General features: G+C 41.5%; 1 protein-coding gene across 2 annotated transcripts in view; it reads right to left on the bottom strand.

The window, feature by feature from the left end:
• The window catches only part of ITGBL1 (integrin subunit beta like 1), a 314,537-nt gene that overhangs the window by 38,710 nt on the left and 260,301 nt on the right, over positions 1–15,526 (bottom strand). For both annotated transcript variants that reach the window (XM_060191830.1, XM_060191829.1), the window contains one exon: positions 550–666. In XM_060191830.1, the coding sequence (XP_060047813.1) occupies positions 550–666 (117 nt within the window). The remainder of the gene's footprint in view (positions 1–549; positions 667–15,526) is intronic.

Here is a 15,526-nt window from a genome sequence, read left to right as displayed (position 1 = left end):
CTCTACCTCCCTCTCCCTCTCCCTCTCTACCTCCCTCTCCCTCTCCCTCTCTACCTCCCTCTTCCTCTCCCTCTCTACCTCCCTCTCCCTCTCCCTCTCTACCTCCCTCTCTCTCTCCCTCTCCCTCTCTACCTCCCTCTCTCTCTCCCTCTCTACCTCCCTCTTCCTCTCCCTCTCTACCTCCCTCTCCCTTTCCCTTTCCCTCTCCCTCTCCCTATCCTTCTCCCTCTCCCTCTCTACCTCCCTGCTCCCTCTCTCTCTCCCTGCTCCCTCTCAATTTCTCTCTGTCCTACCAAATACATCAGACAAACTTAGCAAGAACAGCCACTGTGAGTGGTGGATTTGTCATGCAGGCACCAAACCCCAGAGATAACCATGGTCTAATCCAGAAGAAGAAGAAAACAGAACTGCTTATAAACCGAATGGCACCTTCTAGGCTTCATTGTTTACCACTTCTTGTTAAACCACTGTCTTTCCCTGAACTGTAGAATTGACCAGGTAGGTAGCACAGGCCACATGCCCACAGCAGAAGGGGTGAGAACTGCTCACCTCCGCACACCACACCGTCCAGGTCCTCACAGCGCCGGTCATCACACTCACAGGTCTTGCCGTAGACCCTGCGGTCTCCAGGTGGATAACAGGAGCACTTGCCACATTCGCATTTACCTGAAAAACAGAAAAGGAGAGAGAGCCCTCCTTAGACAAATCGCAACATCACAGAGACTTCCAGAGAACACAGACATCTGAAAGCCAAAGCTCCAAGCTCAATCCTAGCATCAGCCAGGACAGTCCTTGAGCAGGTAACTTGTTTACTACTACAAATTTCCTTTTATTATTGCCACCAGGACTATTGCTGAGGCTCGGTGCTAGCATTACAAATCCATGGTTCCTAGAAGCCATTGTTGCATATATATATTCCTATTTGGTTTGAGAGGACACAGAGAAATTGAAGCAGGGAGACAGAAAGAAATCTACCTACAGACCTGCTTCATTGTTCCTGAAGATTCTCCCCTGCAGGTGAGGAGTGGGGGCTGGAACTGGGGCCCTTATGCATGGCAACATGTGCACTCTACCTGGTGTGTCACCACCCCCTAGATAACCTCACTCCCAAAGTCAACAACAGATCATGATCAAATACAAATACCAAAGAGTTGGTTCCAGAGTCACTGGGCTTCCTTAAGTTTGCAGGCTTCCTTTTGCTCATCTTTGAAGAATGAGTCAGTTACTAAGTTAGAGAGTTCATAGTAAACCTAATTGTGTACACCACATAGCATAATGGATTGATATATTTGATCTAGCAGAATGCAGTCAATTCTTTTTTAATATTTTCTTTCTTTTAATTTTTTTTATTTGTAATTGCTACCAGGGTTATTGCAGGGGCTCAGTGCTGGCACTATGAATCCACAGCTCCTGGCAGCCACTTTTCTTCCCCTCCTCCCTTTTTTAATTTAACAGGAAAGAAAAGAATTGAGAGGGAAGATAGGGAGAGAAAAAGGTATACACCTGCAGGCCTGCTTCACTGCTTATGAAGTAACTTCCCTGCAGGTGGGGAGTGGGAACTCAAACCAGGATTCTTCTGCATGGTGACATGAATACTTAACCAACTATGCTATCGCCCAGCCCCCAATATTCTATTTGTGTATTTATTGGATCAACGTACAAGTCAAAAGGGGAGAGAAGGAAGAGAGAGAGAGAGAGAGAGACCTACAGCATTGCTTCAAAGCTCTGGAAGCTATCTCTCTGCTGGTGGGGACCAGGGGCTTGAACCTGGGTCCTTGTGCACTGGAACATGTGCATTCTAGTGGGTATGCCACCACCAGGTCCAATTTACTTATTCATTTTTTGTTTGTTAGTTTGTTTTACCAGAGTATCTCACAGCTCTGGCTAATGGTGGAGTAGGGAATTGAACCGGGGATCTCAGAGCCTCAGGCATGATACTCTTTTGGCAGAACCTTTATGCTCTCTCTCCTCAATAGAGGTTCGTAGATTTTTGTTTGTAATTTTTATTTTAATTGATGGAACTGAGAGAAATTGAGGGGGTATAAGGGGGGACATAAAGAGAGAGAGAGAAAGAGACAGAGAGAGAGACCTGCAGCTGGAGTCTGGAGGCTTAAGGCTGGGACTCTGCCTGTGTACTTAAACAGACATGCTACTGCCCAGCTCCTAAAATAATACTTCTTTATTGTGCATCTGTCTGTTCCATAAGAAAAAAAAGTTGATAGGCAGGTTTCTGTGTGATGCTTTAATAATTCCTTGTCATCATACAGCTCAAGGAGGTCACTCTAACAAGCACAGGGCCTACTTGGATGGCTTGTGGTCTAAGACTGAGAAGCACGGCTCCAAGTTTGGGAATTCTTTGATTCTCATCATCCCCACCCCTCATATCATGTCTCCTGTTGTGACTATGAGCCTAATAGGATCACATCGTCTCCTTTCCAGAATAACACAGGTGTACTGGCCTTATAACTAGCATTTTACTAAACAGGAAGTGGATATATATGCCATATATATGGAAGCCCAGTCACTTTCCTCGATGAAACAACATGAAAGAGGAAGGATCAGAAAATCAGCATCAGGTGAAACTTAAGAAGAGAAAGGGAAACACACATAGTAAAATTTGCACTGGGTGTGCTGTATTGCACCAAAGCAAAGGACTCTGGGGAAGGAGGGCAGGGTCTGGGATAAAGGGGTGGGGCTCTGCACTCCTGGCATATGACAGTGGACACGCACCTTGTTGGAGGTGAGAGTATTTTGCAGTCACCTATCAATGGCAGATGAGATATTATCCCCGTGTGTCAACAACTGTACTGTAAACCACTAATCCTCTAATAAAGTGAGAAAAAAGTCAAACTAGTCAAACTCAAGCAAGAAAATAAAATACTATAGTCACGGCCCCTACAGACAATGCCTAAAATGGATTTCTTAGCTTTCTACCGTAAGATCCCTATTCTCAGCTGCTTTACTCCTGCTGTTTGTTTCCTGTTCATGAATCATTTTGCTCCACTTTATATCTAGCTGCCTTTCAGCCACCAAGTCGCAGATGCTACCATGATTCCATCCTGACTTCTCTGGACAGACATCCTCACCTATGCATCCTGGAACCCCACCTCTCCAGAGCCCTGCCCCACTGGGGAAAGCCAGAAACAGATTGTGTGACTTGTAACGGAGAAGATGGGACCTTAAAAAAGGAGAGGACAAATATATACAAATATAGACAGAGAGTTGTAGAAATCACAGTGGACCCACATTTGCAACCTTAGGAGAACTGCTGTAGCTTCCAATGGAGGGATTGTGGATCCAGATCTCTGGTGGTGGCAACAGTGTGGACTTGTCCCCCTGTTACCTTGTAATTTTGTAAATGAATATTAAATCACTAATTTAAAAAATATCAGCATCTATTCCCCCTTTAAGTGTGTACAGCTATTAGGCCACACTGCTACTGTAGAGAGGCACTCTGAGAAACTGAAGCCCTTGTGTCTGAGGAGTCTGTTGCTGGTCTGCCGGAAATTCTGCTGGGAACTACTGAGAAACATCTGTTCCTCTCTGTCATTAGCCAAGGCGTCATAATTACACACCCACCGAAATGATGGGAAGATGTTTCAGGGCTGACCCTGCCCTGCTATTACTCACTGTGTCGCTAGCATTGGTATCTCGTCCAAGACATTTGTGAGTTAGGAGGTGTTGGAAAGAAGGGAAATGAAGATTGAGGAGCAGATAATTTCAGGGCTATAATTAAAGACACTCAACCGTGATGATTCATAATCTTTGCTGGTAGAAACTCTGTATGTGTCTGTGGGGGTTGGGGGGCTCATGATCCCTTGCAGAACTTGGCGAGGGATATGGCAGAAGATAGTGCCGCCCTGGCTATACTGCCACAAGTCTCTCTTTCTATGTGGGGGAAATGCCAAATTCAGGATGATTCCCCTGATGACAGCCTGGTTTCAATGCCCTGGTTTCCAGAAAGGGGGGTATGTTGGAAGCTTTTGACCAGGACTTGGACTTGGGTTCCTGAGAGCACATTGTAGCTAGAGGTCAATGAATGATGGCACCAAGTGACGCTTCCTGGGGTGCTCTACTCTCTTGTAGTGTTGTCTGGCTAACTGCCCCACTTACCTTAGCAGTCTATACTTTTAAAAAAAAATTATTTAATAATGATCATCAAGACCATAGGATAAGAGAGTAATAATTCCACACAATTTTCACCACCAGAGTTCTACATCCTATCCCCTCTATTAGAAGCTTTCCTAATCTTTTAATATTTATTTTCCCTTTTGTTGCCCTTGTTGTTTTTTATTGCTGTTGTAGTTATTGTTGTTGTTACTGATGTCATCATTGTTAGATAGGACAGAGAGAAATGGAAAGAGGAGAGGAAGACAGAGAGGGGGAGAGAAAGATAGACACCTACAGACCTGCTTCTCTGCCTGTGAATTGATCTGGGGGGGGGGGCTTGAACTGGGATCCTTACTCCGGTCCTTGTGCTTGGTACCACTAGGGCTTAACTGTGCTACCACCTGACTCCCAAGCTTTCCTATTCTTTATGTCTCTGGGAGTATGGACCTAGGATCATTATTGGGTGCAGAAGGTGGAAGGTCTGGCTTCTGTAATTTCCTCTCCACTGGACATGGGCATTGGCAAATCGATCCATACTTCCAGCCTGTTTCTGTCTTTCCCTACTGTGGTAGGGTTCTGGGGAAGGTGTGTGTGTGGGGGGGGGGGGGTGCCAGGACATATTGGTGAGGTCATCTGCCCAGAAAAGTCAGGTTGGTATCATGGTAGCATCTGCAACTTAGTGGCTGCAAAGCATTAAGATATAAAGCAGATCAGACTTTGCCGGGCTGGGCTAGCTTCACGGGCGGTAGAGAGACGACCAGGGACTCATGGCTGAGCTGGGAAGCAGCATTTCGTTTATTAATCAGATACATTGTCTTTTATACATCTCTTCACTGGAAATGGCAAGGGAAAGGAAATGACTAGGAGAGGGGGCGGAGCAAAAAAAGAGCATGAACAGAAAATAGAAAGCTTCCATCTAACCAGTGGGGATTAAACCAATACACCGCAGGCAGGGCGGGTCTCAGGTAAAACAGTGATTATGTAAATAGACCACATCCTAAGTAATACAAGTGAACCTAACGTGATAATCAAAACAGAAGGTCTTATAAGCAGAATTTAGAAGCATACCAACAAGACTTCCCTGGACAGACAACCCCACCATTGTGTCCTGGAGCTCTGCTTCCCCAGAGCCCTTCCCCACTAGGGAAAGAGAGAGGCAGGCTGGGAGTATGGATAGACCTGTCAAAACCCATATTCAGTGGGGAAGCAATTACAGAAGCCAGACCTTCCACCTTCTGCATTCCACAATGACCTTGGGTCCATACTCCCAGAGGGATAAAAAATAGGAAAGCTATCAGGGGAGGGGATGGTATACAGAATTCTGGTGGTGGGAATTGTGTGGAGTGTACCCCACTTATCCTATGGTTTAGTCAATGTTTCCTTTTTATAAATAAAAAAGAAAAGAAAAGGAAGGACACTCAGAAGTAGTAGGTATGATTTAGGAAGAGTGGGCAGGACCATAGAGAAAATGGGCAAGTATTTATATAGATTTATATAGTTGTAGAAATAATAGTCAATCCCTATCTGTGACCTTGGGAGAACTACTGCAGTTTCCATTCGAGGGAATGGGGACACAGAACTCTGGTGGTGGGAAAGGTGTGGAATTATACCACTGTTATCTTATAATTTTGTAAATTAACATTAAATCACTAATAAAAAGTTAACTATAAAAAACTTTAATTTTTCTCTCATGACACAGTACTGCATTTTACTGTCTTCTTTAATATAATTTCTTTGTAGATTGCTTTTTATTTTTTAAAATAACAATTCAACAAAGAATTTTAAAAAGAAATGAATCCACCGAACCTGGAGGCCATTTTCCCCCTTTTTGTTGCCCTTGTTTTTAATCATTATCATCGTTGTTGTTGTTATTATTAATGTTGTTGTCACTTAGAGGAGGAATTTAAGAACAAAGAGCAGTAAGGGAAAACACAGACTAAAAGTTGGACTGTGTATGGTGTTCTGCACCAAAGCAAAGAACTCTGGGTGGGAAAGGAAGGAGAGACTGAGGGATGCTGGGATCCTGGTGTGTCTCTTAGACACCAGGAGATGAGAGGCTGTGCCTATGTGTTAAAGACTACGCTACAAACGAGTAACCCTTTCCCAATAAAATTAATAAAAAAGAAAGAGAAGCATGCTGGCGCTCGACATCAATAGATATGTAAATGACAGCTGTCACTCAGATTATGGGGACAAGGAGACTAACTAGAGGATAATCAGCAAGAGGGGTATAACTGGGACAGGCCATCTCCATCTTCCCTGTGGGAAACAGGCCAACTGACAGAGGCAACATTAACTTTCAAATTAGAGGACGTTCGTAGCTATAATGACAATTATGTAACGCGTTACAGCATGGAGTGCATTTCCTGAATTTGAATTATTGCTTCCTGTACCTCTTTGACAAAAAAGGAAACAATGGCATGTCCTAATTTCTTCTATATAGTAAAGTATTGAATAATTGTTAATATTCAATCCGGCTTTTAGTTTCCCTTTCTGTTCTTCTTTCTTACTTCTGTTTATGAGTGGGATCATCCCATACTCATTTTTATCTTTCCGATTTAGCTCACTTAACATAATTTCTTCTAGGGAAACTCAAAGCAGGATTTGACTGAATCTGGAGTAGGGCACCAAAGTAGAAACTCTGGGGTGAGGGTGATGTTCTGCTTGTCAGGGCGGTGGGGGGTGGGATACAGTCTTTTGGTGGTGGGAATGGTGTTTATGTACACACCTATTAATTTGTAGTCATATAAATCACTATTTAATTCATATGAGAGATTTAATTATAAAAAATATTCAGTCTGGGTATGTTTTTCCCCTGATAGGTTGTGATTAAAAAACGCTGAGGTCATATATCTGTTAAATTTTTTAAGGACATCAGCAACTCTTTGCTGAGTCAGCTTCATGGCTATGACTAACATAGTTGATGAGACAACAGATAAGAGATGGAAAGGAAAAGCAAATTATACAATAGGAAAGACCACCTTGGAGATTTTATTTAGAAGAGACTTTCTTTTTTTAATTTTTTAATTCATTTGTTTTCCCTTTTGTGTCTCTTGTTTTTTTATTGTTGTTGTTATTGATGTTGTTGTTGTTGGATAGAACAGAGAGAATTGGAGAGAGGAGAGGAAGACAGGGGGAGAGAAAGACAGGCACTTGCAGACCTGCTTCACCGCTTGTGAAGCGACTCACCTGCAGGTGGGGAGCTGGGGGTTTGAACCAGAATCCTTACGCTTGTCCTTGTGCTTTGCGCCATCTGCACTTAACCCACCGGGCTACCACCTGACACCCTGGAAGCTATTTCTATCTTGAACTCATGTCATTTTCTTTCTTTCATTTTAAGGATGGAGACAGAGAGAAGTAAAGAGGGAGAGAGGGGGCCAGGTGGTGGTGAGCTACTTGAGCTCACATGTTACCATGTGCAAGGACCTGGGTTCAAGCCCCCAGTTACCACATGCAGGGGAGAATCTCTGTAAGTGGGAATGCATTGTGCTTCACCCGCTGTGCTTCTGCCAGACTCCGTAGACTTTCTTCTTGATGTTGTTTTCCTCTCCCACTTTCCCTCTTGACGCATGCAACCAGGTTACACCTCACACCTTCTGAACTGCCTGTCCTGTCCTCCCTGGCCAGTTGTACAGCAAAATGATCCCATAGTATTTCCTCCTCACTATTGATAGATGACTGGGTGAAAGTTAAATGCTAGCTAATGATGTTCCTGAGCCTTCTTTTAAGAAGTGAGCCATCTGTAGTGGGGTCTGATAGAAATTTATGCTCTGTCAGCATCCAACATCTGTGCGCGCATGCGCGCGCGCACACACACACACACACACACACACACACACACACACACACACGCCTCTCCATGCATATCATAGGAAACAATGACATACAAATTTTTGTTGTTAGATTTTTTAAAAAGGCAAGAAAATGAGTTCAATCTCCTTTTGTTTACCAAACAATATAATGTTCTCTGATTGTGTTGATCTTGTAAAGATATAACTGTGGCTTCTCAACTGCTGATTTGACTGGTATTTTCCTGAGACTAGAGGATGATAGAAGTTTATGTGTCAAGTCCTAATAATTACTATTTTACACAGCAGATTTAGAGGGAAATCTAAAGAGATAAACATGGAAACAAAAACAAATCCAGTCTTTTTAAATAGACATTTCAGGAACAGATGGAAATAACTCTTTAGAAATGATCTCAGTCAAAAGCACCAATATCACCCAAAAAACTTATCCGACATTTACAATGAGACTTTTCATTGTTAACAAATGTTAATCAACTAGGTAACTTTCTAGTACATTCAAAAAGCCAATCCAATGACATTGTCTTTTATAAGAGACTATAATCTCTATAGCTAGTGTTTGATATGACATCAAAGAAGAATAATGAACCAAGGAAGGTATCTCAAATCTCCAATTAAAATAGATTCTACTTAAATATTCAAAATTTTACATATAACTTGTATGAAATACAGGAAAACTCTAAATAAATAATTGTCAAGAGGCACAGTTTATAACTTTATGCACAGCCAATCATAACAAATAAACTGTGTCTGACTTAATTTAAATCCTTTTAGTTTATCTCACAATCATCAATAGATCCAAGCAACTTCTTGCAAAGACATGCATCTATTTTCCTTAGAAAAAACATACCAGTCTCACAATAAGGGGGATCAAGAGTTGGTAAACCCAGTAAAGCACACACAATTCAGTTCCCACTAGCAGGGAGGAAGCATCACAAATGGTGAAGCTGACCTGTAAGCATCTCTTTGTCCATCTCTTTCTTTCACCCTCAATCAAAGTAAAAGGGGAAAAAATGTCCATAGAAAGCAGTGGAGTTGTTATGTGGGCACTGAGCCTCAGAGATAACCCTGGTGAAAAAAATAAGCAACAATAGAGCACACACACACACACACACACACACACACATAACAACAACAACAACAACATCTCACATACAATGAGATTATGCAAATAAGATCCTGTCACTAAGCAAGCAGATTAATATACATCCAGGAGTGACCATAATGAGTACTGACAATGGCTTTGAAATACAGCATTGCTTTTCACGGCTGGTAGAAGTGTAAACTGAGAGACTTTTTAAGAGACTAGTTTATATTGCTCCGTAATGTCAATATGCATTATCTATGAGCCAACAACTCAATTCTCAGTTTTAGTGCCTGGATGGAAATGTAAACATTTCCAAACAATCAGAGCAACACTATTCCTGACAGTCTCCAAGGAGAAACGTGCTAAATGGCTCATCAATAATAGAGGAGATAAATGTCAATGACATTCTTAAGTGGAACACTTACAGTGAAGCATCCTTACCTGTCCTTCCATGCTTGAATGCTAAACACATAATGCCAAGGGCATGAAAGTCAGCCGCAAAGCAATGCTTCTCATTTGAGGCTGCAGTTTCAAAACCAGTTGGAAACACCACCAAAAGCTCATCACCCTGGAAGTCATGGTTATCTTTTCAAGAGCGGGTGTGTGATGTGATCTGGATGAGTAGGAGCTTTTGGATCTTGACATTGTGCTATTTCTGAAGCTGGGTGACAGCTCAGTATGTAAGTAATGTATAATTAATGTATAGTGATTCATATGCAGTCAATTACCGTGATATGGACTTTTCTGGACACAGAGGGTTATACAAGAAACAAGGCTGCCATAATCAATGAGCTATGCCACAGAAGTCATGGGTCCCCTTATTGAACTCATGACAACTGAGTAAATTCCCTAAGGGATCAACATTTCAATGTAAAAGTTTACAGAGTAAGTACTACACCAGACTTCAAGTGGGAGTTGATATAACTCTTAGGTAAGAAAAATTTCTAGACAGGGCAGACTTAAACAGAAAGGAAATGTTAATCAATTTGACAAAAATATTTTTCATTAGGCTACCTTACCAGAACAATAAACTATATCTTGAATGTGATAAGGTCAAATTGATTAACGTTTCCTTTATGACTGAGATACCAGAGGTCTAAGATTCCATCCCCAGCTCGACCATAAGCCAGAGATGAGCAGTGCTCTGATACAGAAGAATTGTAGATAAAGAAATAAAAATTCAGTTTATTTAGGCAAAAAAATAACGTAAAAACTAAAATAGACATTAAGCTGATCAAATTCTTCCACAGATATAAGTAAAACGTACTATATATTCATAGGTAAAGAAATATGCATCCACAAGAAAAATACTAAAAACAAGGAAAATCCACTAATAAAGTGATGATAATCACCAATAGTGACTGATTAATTTTTCTGACTAGAGCAACACTTAGCTTGAGCTATTGGTGATGCCAGAGATCAAACCTAGGAATACTTACATGCAAGTCCCTTTTGCTCTGTTTCTGTTCTATCTTCCTGGCTCCAACAGTGAAGTATCTTTATCTAGTACTCAATCCCATTGAAGCAAACTGCAAACTCAAAATAATTATGGTCTACTGGGAAGTAGAGTTAGTTCATTAAAAACAATTTAGGGGGTCAGGCAGTAGCGCAGCGGGTTAAGCACACATGGTGCAAAGCCCAAGGGCCACATAAGGATCCCGGTTTAAGCCCCCAGCTCCCCACCTGCAGGGGAGTCACCTCACAGGCGGTGAAGCAGGTCTGCAGGTGTCTATCTTTCTCTCCTTCTCTGTCTTCCCCTCCGCTCTCCATTTCTCTCTGTCCTACCCAACAATGAAGGACATCAACAATAATTATCACAACAAGGCTACAACAACAAGGGCAACAGAAGGGGGAAAAAGGCCTCCAGGAGCAATGGATTCATGGTGTAGGCACTAAGCCCCAGCAATAACCCTGGAGGCAAAAAAAAGAAAGAAAGTAAAAAAGAAAGAAAGAAAGAAAGAAAGAAAGAAAGAGAAAGAAAGAAAGAAAGAAAGAAAGAAAGAAAGAAAGAAAGAAAGACACTTTAAATTTCATAAAGCTTAATGTTACTAAACTATTAGCTCAGAACATATGGAAGAAACTTTCATCTGTGCTTTGTTTTATTGATCGATTTAGGATTTTTACTTAAAAGATGCTGCAATTTATATGCAAACAAGACCCCAATGTTTTAATACTAAAATAAGAGAAAGAAGGATTTTCATTCTACCTAAAGAAGAGAACTGTGAACCACTCAACCACAGCATGAAATAAGAAGAGATACTTGGAACCTTGGAACGTACTTATTGGATAGAGACAACCAGAAATCAAAAGGGAAGGGGGAGATAGAAAGGGAGAGAAAGACAGAGAGATAGCTGCAGCTCTGCTTCACCACTTGCAAAGCTTTCCCCTTGCAAGTGGGGACTGGGTGCTAGAACCCAGGTCCTCACACAATATAACATGTGCACTCAGCCAGGTGGGCCACCACCTACCCCCCAACCCTTATAAAAAGTAATTTTCCCCTCATGTATAGTTTTTGAAATTGAAAGCTCAAAGATTTTGTGAGAGATTTCATTCATTTCAACCTTTATGAAGTGCTAGAGTGCAGTTACAGTAAAAATAATCATTTAATTATCTCACAGAATTGGAGATTACTTAAGGTGGAGAAATCATGAAGGACATTCAGGTCCAGCCAGCCCTAGAATTTACAGATAAGAAAATGAATGCTCTGGGAGGAAGGAAGTCTGTGACTTGCTTGTGGTCCCACAATGAGCAAGGGGTCATCACAATGAAGGGGGACATCCTTCAAGATCACAGTGTGAGGGATGGGGAGGTCTCATATCTCAAGAGTACCTATTGCTGCCTGTTCGTTTTTTTTCTGCTCCAACACCCCCACATCTGCATTTGTTTATTGAAAAAAATGTTGTCTTACAGGATTGTAGTTGTCATGAGGGTATATTTTCACATGTCCCCAAGATAAGTGGCAATATTTAATTTTTTTAATTTAATTTTTTATACTTAGGATTGACAGTAGGTTACAAAATTGTAAGAATACAGGGTATAGCTTCACACCACACCCACCACCAGAGTTCTGTTTCTCCCAAAGATAACAACTATAGTTCTCACAAGTCTTAGAAACAGTTTGCTTTCCTCTGTTTTTTCCCCCAAATTCTTATGTGTAAGATTTCTAGACTCCACAAATGAGTGAAACCATCTGGTAGTTGTCATTTATCTCTTATTTTATTAAGCTTCACCACAAAGTAGTTACATTTACTTTGTCTCAAAGGACACAATATCATATTTTTTTAACACAGGGTAGTATCCCATGGAGTTTATATATTCCATAACTACTTTAGCCAGTCGTCTGCTGATGGGCATTTAGGCTGCTTCCACTCTTTGGCTATTATGGATAATGCTGCTATGAACATAGGTGTGCATAAGTACCTTTGAATTAGTATTGGAGTGTCTTTTGTATAGATGCCCAGGAGTGGCATTGCTAGATCATAAGGTAATGTTATTTGTGTGAGGACTGTCCATACAGTTTTCCAAAGGGACTGTACCAGTTTGTATTAAACCAGCAGTGAGGAACAAAAAAAACCAAAAAACAAACAAAAAACCCCAGCAAAGCTGCCTCTTCTTCACAACCTCTCTAATACCTGTACTTTCCTGGCTTGCTAATGTACACCATTCTCCCAGGTGTGAGATGATTTCTCAGTGTGGTTTAATTTGCATTTCTTTAATGTTAAGTGACGTGGAACATTTCTTCCTGTGTCTGTGAGCCATGTATTTCTCTTCTTTAGAAAATTATTTAGTGGCAGAGCCAAGATGGCGACTTTGGAGCCTCAGCTGCCTTGAGCTCCGAGAGGCAGCAGCTTGCAACCTGGGATCCACTGGATAGGGTGGGATACTGGGCTGTCTGTAGGAGGGTGAACATGTGCTGGTCAGAGTGACACCAAAATACAGTCCCATAACTCTCTCTTGGGCTGACAAACAGAGGTCAGGGGGACAAAGGAAAATCCTTTGATTATTTCTGAGCTCACCCCCCCCCACTCCAGTACCTGCCCTCAGGGGCAGCTCAGCTCCTAGCAGGCTCCCTGCTGAGCTATTTTCTTTACCAAGATTCCTGGCTCACCAGGGGTGTCATTCCAAGCCTCTTCATTTAACTTCTCTCTCTTTTTTTAAGTGGCTAGAGCTCTATTTGAGTAACAAAATATCTGACCAATTAGAGCCTCATCCCAGCCTAGGAAAGACTACCTGGAGGGTTTTGGCTTTTGTTTTGGATACTTCTTACAATTGGCTGTCTTTGGTCAGGCTGCCTGCTGTCAATGGAGCGGTTCAAGCTGCAGACTGACTGTTAGGGGTTTTCTACCCTATTTTATTTTATTTATTTTATTTTATTTATTACTACTATTATTATGTACACGTGTCCCTTTTCAATCCACCTTCTTCAGGTTGACCAAATTAACCAGTGTTGTTTTTTCCATTGCTAGGTGACTGGGTATCCTATCCATTGTGAGAAGAACTTGTTTCTCTCTATGTCTTCTCTCCACTCTACTTTTTCCCTCCTCCTAGCTAATTTATAAATAAAATAAAGTAAAAAACTCTTTCCTTTCACTGCTCTTCTTTTTTTCTTCTTTCTTTCTTCCTTTCTTTTTTTTAATTCTTTTATTCCATCCTCCTTCTTTTGTTTTCTGAATTCACTGATACTTACTTGTGAATTATTTTGGGGAAGAAATCTGACTCAGAATGGACTTTGTGTGTGTGTGTCTTCTCTACTTCCCTTTCTCCCCTTTCCATCTATAGAATTTTTTCAGCCACAAGGTCCCAGATACCAGCATGATGCCGACCTGACTTGCCTGGACAGAGGACCCCACCAATGTGTCCTGGAGTTCCGCCTCCCCAGAGCCCCACCCCACTAGGGAAAGAGAGAGGCAGGCTGGGAGTATGGATTGACCTGTCAATTCCCATATTCAGCGGGGAATCAATTACAGAAGTCAGACCTTTCACCTTCTGCATCCCACAATGACCCTGGGTCCATAGTCCTGGAGGGCTAAAGAATAGGAAAGCTATCAGAGGAGGGGATTGGGATACAGAACTCTGTTGGTGGGAATTTTGTGGAGTTGTATCCATCTTATCCTATGGTTTTGTTAATGTTTGCTTTTTTAAATTAAAAAAAAAGTAAAAAAAAAAGAAAAAACCTATTTAGTTCATTCTCTGATTTATTTTTATATATTTTTTATATTTATTTTATTTATTCCCTTTTTGTTGCCCTTGTTGTTTTATTGTTGTAGTTATTATTGTTGTTGTCATTGTTGGATAGGACAGAGAGAAATGGAGAGAGGAGGGGGAGACAGAGGAGGAGAGAAAGATAGACACCTGCAGACCTGCTTCACCACCTGTGAAGCGACTCCCCTGCAGGTGGGGAGCCAGGGTTCGAACCGGGATCCTTATGCCGGTCCTTGTGCTTTGCGCCACCTGCGCTTAACCCGCTGTGCTACAGCCCAACTCCCCATTCTCTGATTTCTATTGGGTTATTTGACTTATTTTGTAGATTTGTACCAATTTTTTTATAGATGTTCAATGTCAGTTGATTATCAGATGTGTTAGGTACAAGTATATTTCTTCTCCATTTTAGTGGGTTTCCTAGTTATCCTTGTGTCCTTTACTTTCCATGTGTAGAAGGTCTTTGTTTAAAATAGTCCCATTTATTTGCTTTGTTATTTTAATTTCCCACAGTCCTACTGTTGAGTCTCCAAATACATCTTTGAAATGAAGATACTGCAAAGTTTCACAAATATTTCCTTCTGTAAATTTTAGAGTTTCTGGCTTAAAAACCAGATCTTTGATCCATTTGGATTCGAGTCCATTTATATTTGAGTTTGGTATATGGTGTTAGGTGGTGGCCTAGTTTCACATTCCTACAGGTCACTGTACAATTTTCCTAGCACCAACTGCTGAAGAGAACTTCTATACCCCACTGAATGGTTTTGGTCCCTTTGTAATGTATCAGGCAGTTGTATATGTGCAGGCTAATATGTGGGCTCTTGATTCTGCTCCATTGATCCAAGTATCCATTTTTATTTCAGTACCATGCTGCCTTGATTAATGTTTTGTAGTATAAACTGAAGTTGGGAAGTGTGATACCTTCATATTTTCCCTTTTTTATTTCTCAGAAGTGATTAGGCAATTCATAGGTTCGAGAGAACTCAACTGGAGCCCATCTTGGCTACTGCTTGGGAGAGGGATTGGGAACTAACTAACTTCACAGGAGATACACTCTGGAACTCTCGGAGCCGGAAAGCAATTTCCAAGTGTCTTTAATCAGAAGAGCAGCTGTATTTATACTCTCCAAGTAGGGTGGAAACAGGATGTGACATAGAGAGGGTGGAGAGAAAAATGACTGGTGGAAGATCAGGGTGTGACAAGGAGAGGGGGCAGAGCAGGCGGGAAGTCTACCACTGAACCACCAATGCCCTGGAGGGAATGTGGTGCTTTATGTAAATGTAAAAGTGACTTATGTAAATAGACCACAGCTTTGCGTGGGATC

This window comes from Erinaceus europaeus, chromosome 5, assembly GCF_950295315.1.
Source record: "Erinaceus europaeus chromosome 5, mEriEur2.1, whole genome shotgun sequence".
NCBI lineage: Eukaryota > Metazoa > Chordata > Mammalia > Eulipotyphla > Erinaceidae > Erinaceus > Erinaceus europaeus.
This window is presented reverse-complemented; position numbering and strand designations above follow the sequence as displayed.